General features: G+C 41.4%; 1 protein-coding gene across 1 annotated transcript; it reads right to left on the minus strand.

Annotated features, from left to right (window-relative positions):
* Positions 1 to 2,777: 2,777 nt before the first annotated feature.
* On the minus strand, positions 2,778 to 7,910 carry LOC124404948. The gene has a single exon (XM_046879489.1). The coding sequence runs from the start codon at positions 7,772 to 7,774 to the stop codon at positions 6,116 to 6,118; it is 1,659 nt and encodes a 552-aa protein (XP_046735445.1). The 5' UTR covers positions 7,775 to 7,910; the 3' UTR covers positions 2,778 to 6,115.

Genomic DNA, 7,910 nt, shown 5'->3' on the forward strand with positions numbered 1-7,910 from the left:
ATTAACACCAATGTTACTTAGTTATTGACCGCGTTCTTTGATGACCCTGTTACAGCTAAACCCAAAAATCAAGCATAGCTGAGCATTTTCTGCGGCATGCTTTTTTCAACTTTTATAGTATATTGATTGCATGTCTAGACCAATTTTTCGGGTTCCTAAAAATCGTTGCCTGCATAGATTACACATAAAATATACATATGTATAATAATTGACGCCATTGATGTCAGTTCACGACCCAATCAGATTAGGTATACATTTAATTTAAGATTATTCATATATAAGATATACTCAAAGAAACCGTCACGATTAGTCACACCAAAATATTAGGTACACTAGTTGTGGTACTTACACGAGTAAAGAATTATTGCACAGAATTTTGCAATTCCCATGCTATTTACCAATCGTCCTGTGAGTTTTCTCATAGCAAGTTAATTTGGCCTTGTGTCTTTATTCCCCGGTAATCTCCTAAGGAATAAACAATTCAAACCACAAAGTTGATTTCGACACGCTGTTGCAGCTCGATGTGACGAACAGGGGATAATCAAGCGAGAAATTGACTCGACCAAGAAAATAGTAATTGGAGCAAACAGACGAAATTAGTGAGAATACTCGTGGTAAACGTAAACAGTTATATGGAGAGCTGATATGTAACTAATGTGACGATTACTCGTAACGTGTTTGGTATTACTGACGAACAGTGGTTGTCAAACGGAATGAAACTATGGAATTTTATCTTCGTAGCGTATGTCGAAAAAGCCGGAAGCTGCAAAACGCTATACGAAAAATTGAGGAAAGTCATTCGAGAATCGAAATGGTCAATTTATACCTTGATATTGTTGAGGATCAGCCTCAGGCCTTGGAGACTCCGTGTAATGACGTGATATGAACCTGGGTCACGGTCCACCGATTTGAAATATGCTTTTCACGATCTTTTTCCCCATTCCTTTCATCACATCTCTGAAGGTCAGACAAAGCACCAAGCAATGCATAATCAAATAGTGAATAACTTTCTTACCTTAGATTTTGCTTAGAATCGGTGCTGTTGGAAGCTTCGATGGGATCAAGCAACCTTGCAAATTTCGAATCGATACATCAACCGGTTCGACTGGATTCGCGATCGTTGTTTGTAACGAAAATAGAGAAGAGTTTCTTCACCATTTTCAAGGCTCGTCATAACTCGAAAAAAGTTCGGTCAACTTCGTTTTAATTTTGAAAAACCAGCCGGAGCTTTGAATCATACAAATTTCAGTAATAGCTGTCGACTGGTTTAACAAATATGCACACTGAAAGAACGAGTCAGTTTTATTCAAAAAGCTCGTCGCATTTTTGCATGAGATACAATTGGACAGTGCTGGTTTGCCTGATATATTTACCGATGATAACGTAATTTAAATACAACTTTTTTTTTTTTTTATTTCCGTTAAAAGTGAAAATTACAAGTGTTACCGGCATTGGAATGTCGGTCGTTTGAGTGTATAAAGATATATCTTACCATGTGTGCCGTTATAACTCTGTCGTTTTCAATCCGTCGTATAAGCTATAATTTTTATTCAATTGTTGAAAAATATCGATGAATTCTATGGCAAAGGTTAGAGCGTAATTTGAAAATGAAAGTGACTAAGTAATAACGATTTCCGGTTCGAAACCAAAAGTATGATTGAGTTCAAAACCTTATTGGCACTTCTTCACTACAACAAAAACACAGTCCCAAATAAATTTTGTGAAAAAATTGTTTTCTGTGGCTCTGATTTTTTCCGTGAATTTTGGTGTTTGAGAACGAAGAATTTACGGGTAAAATCATGATTATATTAGAACCTCCCTCCCTCCTTCATTTTAATGAAGTCAAATCGTAATTCTTCGGGTTTCAAATTACTCGCGTCGCATAAATTAAGGAATCGTAATCGATAATTATACCTGTTCTATTATTCACACGAGAAAAAACACGGTCAGCCGTCAGCCTGGTTGCATTAGTTTGATTTTTATCCACCAGATGACGAATTGCAAAGTGACACTCTCAATATATATTTAATTTGTCGTAGTACTTATGATACTAAAAATTACTGAATACCATGTAATGAGAAATAAAGGAATATACCAAGTTATAGGATGAATTTTGGAAGTTCACTCGTTTGTCTATACATATGTATAGTTAATGCACGCTTTATGCAATTTCTTTGTGCAAAAGTTGGTGATTTTCATCTATGCGTACAGTTGCGCACAACGCTTACATACAGTAGAATATATATTGCATAACACTTGGTGAATTCAAAATCGTTGCCTAATATATTCTCCTGCAGGACAATAGTTTTCATAAGTTTCTTACTGTTCTTGCAGCATAGTTAGAAATCATTATACATATATCTCGCTTCGCTCCCGACTTGCACAACGCGAGTTGTTCACAACATCGTTTAACTTTTCACGATGTATTATACCAGCGCAACTGTATTCATATATGTTTACACTGCATTACCAACACATTCAGAATGAATCGTAGGTATATGAGTAGTGAACAGATTACAAGTGTCACGAAAATTAAACAAGTGTAGTAAAATCGCACAATGTTAACTTACGAAAATAAGTTGATGAAATCATTTCACTCACAATATAATAAAGCAATTCAATTATTTTGTAAAAATGTATATAACCAAGTAATTAGAAATGTTGACAGCAAGGTATTCAATATGGATGAAAGCTGACAGTGAATTGTTTGTTATAGAATAGCACAGGTTTCTATACATAGGATCAAGCTTTATGAATGGCTTCGATGATCGGTTTATTATACTATACGTTTATTATTGTCTCTTCATTGCCTGCATAACACGCATATATAATAATATATTCACATATATAATTATTATTATTAGTATAATTATTACCGTTATTATTATTGTTATAATTGTTATTATTGTTGTTGTTGATATTATTATTTCTTTAGATAACATTATTAGATGAGTCTTTTTCGCATACTGGATGGCACATTCCTATTGGTGCACGCTCTAACACATGTAACGAGAATATTAAGGCATTACTATTATACATAGATATATTATATTATGTACGTTGTGTATTTATATTTATTGATGCTTATTCGTGTATATCTATATGCATATATAATTTAGTGAAGATAGTCACATACTAATACAAGCGTAACTACTTCCATATATATAAGATCCTAATTTCTGCGAAAAAATTAGCAACAAATTAGCAATATATTCTACAGGCACAACAATAACCTTAATATTTAATATTGGAATAAAATATTGCGCACAAAGTTTTTTATAATCAATATTTCACGAGTTTTTAGCTTCGGGAAGACATAATATCGTCACAATTTATATTAAAGTAATTAGAATTCACTGACCAATCGTGTCAGTCAGAATTCGGTGCCGATACGCTTGTTAAGAAGTTGAAGAAAATTTTCAAATAGTAAACAAATGATGGAATATTCGCCTTCACGCGGAAGCACACAACTAAAACGCCTCAGGCACCCTGGAGCTAAGGGTTAAGCAGTTTTTACCTGCCTGCCAAACAGTTTCTATATTCATATCGCGGTCTAGCCTCGAACATAGTGAGAATATGGTTGCCGTAGAATCCGTTTGCCTAACGGAGCTTGACGTTAATGCTCGAACCTTACTTGAAAGTCATTGACTCCGGGAGTGGGGCAGAAAAAAGGTAACCGACATACCGAATAGTAAGTAATATAGGACTGTTTGTAATCGTCACGTAACTTCCTTTTCGTATTACCTGAAATGAATTTGAACGGTAAATCGAAGGGGTATTTTGCGAACGAACGCCTTTGCCATGTGTAACTTATAAATGCCACCGTTCTATCGGCGAATTAACAGTCCACATTCGATTTTCAGAATTGATTTTACTTAAACAGTAATCTCGCGGCCTAAAAGAATTCTTTTGACGAAATTAGAATGTGTCGAGAGTTCCGTTCCTGCGAACGTGTTGAATGCAAAATTGCATTGTTATGCAAATTACATCTAGTGAAATCCCACACTCTTCGTTCTGGAATATTTGACCGAATAAAATCGTGATGAGACTGAATTTCGAGAGTCGAAATTTATGCACAAGTGGATTTCATTGCGTGACGTAAATTTCCGGAAGAATTTATAAGTCGTTCACTTGTATTATGCTCAGTTCGATTTCAATCATCCGTTATTTTTCAAACTAACGGTCGAAGCAATGCGATTAAATATAAGTGATTAAGGAGATGGAAAATTTTGCAATTTGCAATTCACTCCGAGGTATATCCTCTTCGACTATTAACTGGTGTAATTGCTACAGCCACGGACGAATGCACGCAATCTTTAATAGTTCTTTCGTCTGCGGCGTAACCCGTGTTTCAGAGTAATAATTGCAGGGTGCCGCAACCGATTGGAATCGGATGTGAGCGAGTGTGAAATACAACGACTAGCATGAATTTCTTGTAATAATATCTAGAAATGAAATGCATAACTTGCTAACATCTCGTGGCATGCAGACTCGAGTGATCGGTATTACATTATAAAATCGGAATTTCTATCCGTCTGATAAAATTACGAGACGCTTGCGTGTTTCAGTGTGTAAATATTGTAACAGATGGAATCGCGTTTCATGTTCAAATACTACTTATATCTTTCTAGTCAAATAAGTTGTACGTATATGAAAAATATGAAAGCGGTTAGTTTTTGCAATTGAAAAATCATCGATGATTCACTTTTCTTCTTCTTTACCATACGAGGTACATTTCAGCCGGTTGAATTAGAGAAAAACAGTCTACTCTAATTAAGAGTAAACGTTATTTAATCGCTTAAAAATTCTTACGAACGTAAGAATTTAAAAGAAATATAATTTATAACCTAAACGATTTACCTCAAGATGCGATAATAATTATCATACAGAATGACGTATACGCTGCAGTGGCATTGACTAAAGAAGACGACGCATCACGATGCTATCACATGATCTTTTTTATTGAATCGTTCATCTTATAATGATCATATGCATACTGAGTAATGCGTGAATTGTATTCATCGTTCTCCGACGCTCTTCTTTGTACCGCAGAAAGCGTTGAAGAAGAATCTTAAGACATATTTGTTACAATATTGGCAATACAATAGACTCTGCGAATTCGATGTATAATTATTTGAATCAAACAATGCACCACGTTTTTGGGCCACACCGCACCCAGTGACGTTAACCAAACATTACGTAACGACACTCAACCCACAGCTACGTTATTCGTTGTCTTGCTCGCGGGAAAGATATTTTAATGGAATTCTAACAGGAGGTTAAAGTTTGTAATGTAAGTTAGAGTGAGAAACTATTGAAGAAAAATCAATATTTTGTAACCTTAGAATACCTTTGAAGGACTTTTATTTGCAGAGCTATGTGAGCATGCTTCACCCTGTTACAGTGAACTGAATCTCACATAATTCTAAAATCGCGAATCATCAAATTTTTAACGTTCCAAACTTCATACCTTATATATTCTAACGCTGCGTTAAACGAATACGCGGCGACACGACAAGTTTGATTGACGTCATCCACCGAAGACGAGACGACCCGTCCATGATGTTTATTATGTACACGAGTGTTGATTACACGTCGATGATGAAAACAGGAATCGCGTCTCACTTTAGCTCGAGATAATACAAGTGCTTAAATCGAAGTGCCGAGGTAGTGAGCGAGTCGTATTTTAAACTTTTTTTCTCCCCAGAGTAGGTTATAAAAAGCTTATTGTTAGAAACTTTGGCAAATGATGGTATTTGCGACAGTTGCGATAGTTGAGAAAAGTTTAAAAAAAAATTCACGAAAATACAATGAATATATAATACTTGCAGTTGATTTTTACTCGTTTTAAGGTTATGGACACCATTAATAATTCCATATTTTTCCTATCACGACATCAATTTTCGGTATTTTTCTCAAAGAGTACACTCTAAGCGCAACAACAAATGGCATCATTTCCCAAAGTTTAAAACTGTTTCGTCACTCTGGAGAGAGAATAAATGTAATGAAATACGACCAGCGATCACGTCTTTGGCACGCCGACACATCCCCTTAACAATACATGGATGGATCGAGTCTACAATCAGGTCTGCTGCACAATTTCTGCAAATATGTGCTAACGAGGCCTTGGCCTTGGTTGGGGCTGAGGATGTGAAGCGGGGCCAGGTACGCCCCTAGAATACGGCCCTGGGGGGTTCTGATGGTGGCCCCCCTTCTCAGGATTGTCGTCCAAATTCAGTCCAGCAACGAGCTGGGCAATTTCGCGGTCCTTTTTGTCCTCCTTGGGCAGAGTGGCGCCATTTTGAGCGCTGAAACCGAGGGATGCGAGGCTGCCGTGACTGCGACTCCGATGTTCGGCGCGAATGCTGTAGGAAAAAGCCCGTTCATTAAGGTGTCCCTTCCGGCGATAAATCCCAGTCCCAAACCGCGACTCCGTCTCCGCGTTGTCCTGGGGCTGCGGTTCGGGGGCGGTCAGATCGGCGTGAGAAGCTGCGAGCCTTCTAGCCGTCCCCAGAGTCGAATTGTCAACGTCCGGATGGCGTCGGGCCCCACGGTTCCCCATGGTGCCGTACGATCGTACGTCACCGTACATGGCGGCCTGTGGCGGCACCGGAAGCGGGGCGTAAATCGGCACGATCGGTGTTGCGGTGGGAATGGGCCTTACGCCACGGGGATGCGCGTGGTGAGCCTTTCTCGGCAAGGTCGCTGCCGGGACAAGAAGAACAGGTGCGGGTCTGCCGAGGGTTCCAGCGACGGATCGGCTGCTCTGCGGGACCGAGTGATGCGGGTGGTGGAAATGCTGCCGAACGGGGTGCCCAAGGGTGTGATGTCCGTGTCCGTTGGCGTAGACTTGATGGTGCTGGAGGAGTTGTTCCTCGTGGGCGCGGAGGTTCCGCTTCTTGAGTTTCCTGCTGGCGGTAGTCTTTCTCCTGGCGGTGGCTAGTTCCTCGTGGATGAGGGGCTGGGCAGGCGGTGGCGGCGGAGGCGGCGGGGGCGGCGCGACTAGTTGGCGGGGTCGCGAGCCTCGTGTGCTTCTCAGTGTGCCATGCTGATCCTGGTATCCAGCGTCGACCTCATCTCGACCCCGAGCCCAGACCTTGTGGTTCTCGTTGCCGTTGTAGAGGCTGAGATCGTCGGTCGACGCGTCGAGGCGAGGCGGCGACGGGCTGTCAAGGGTCGTGCTCGAGCCACCGAGGGTGTGATAGAGGCTACTGGCGGCTGGGAGCGCCGGGGCGACGTTAGCGGGGTCGAGGCCCTTGGCGTAGCTGCTGTCGGCGTAAGCGTGGAAGCAGCAGCGAACGAGGGCGTTGGCCGCCATGTCGCGTTTGCAGATGAACGCGTGACACTCGAGGACCTTGATTCCCGAGGTCCGTCGCAGCACGGCGGCGAAAAGGGGCGGGTGGTTGGCGCTAGGGGTTCTGGCGAAGGGCGAGTCTAGGGGCAGAAATCGCGTAGTCGAGGGCTCGCTGCCCCCGCCGCCCCCCCCTTTTACATGCCTAACCGCCGCGCAGTAGTGCAGAGCCTCGATCGGAAAGAATCGAGTGATCTTCTTACGGTGCTCGTCAACATTCTCGAGCAGAAGACCGTTGCTCCAAACGCTCAACCACGAATCTATACCCCGCGCCCCTAGCGCTCCTTGTTCCGGGTACAATTCCCGCAAGGGTTCCTGCACCCCCAGCAATCCCTCCTTACTAGCATGAGGCACCGAACTCCCGAGGTACAGGACTCGGCACCGGCAGTAAGGCGTAGCGTTGTCCTGATTGGCGCCTCTCATTTTGCGCCACGATCCTTTCCCCACCCCCACCACCACCCCCCTCCTCTTCGCCCCTTTTTTAGGTTACACGGAGATCTGTTAATAAACAAACTTTTGATTATGCAGATAATCTCTGCGTCTGCACGAAATAGACGAA

This window comes from Diprion similis, chromosome 3, assembly GCF_021155765.1.
Source record: "Diprion similis isolate iyDipSimi1 chromosome 3, iyDipSimi1.1, whole genome shotgun sequence".
Classification (NCBI taxonomy): Eukaryota; Metazoa; Arthropoda; class Insecta; order Hymenoptera; family Diprionidae; genus Diprion; species Diprion similis.

Coding starts and splice junctions, on each gene's coding strand:
- LOC124404948 (XM_046879489.1), bottom strand. CDS start 7,774: ATGAGAGGCGCCAATCAGGACAACGCTACGCCTTACTGCCGGTGCCGA.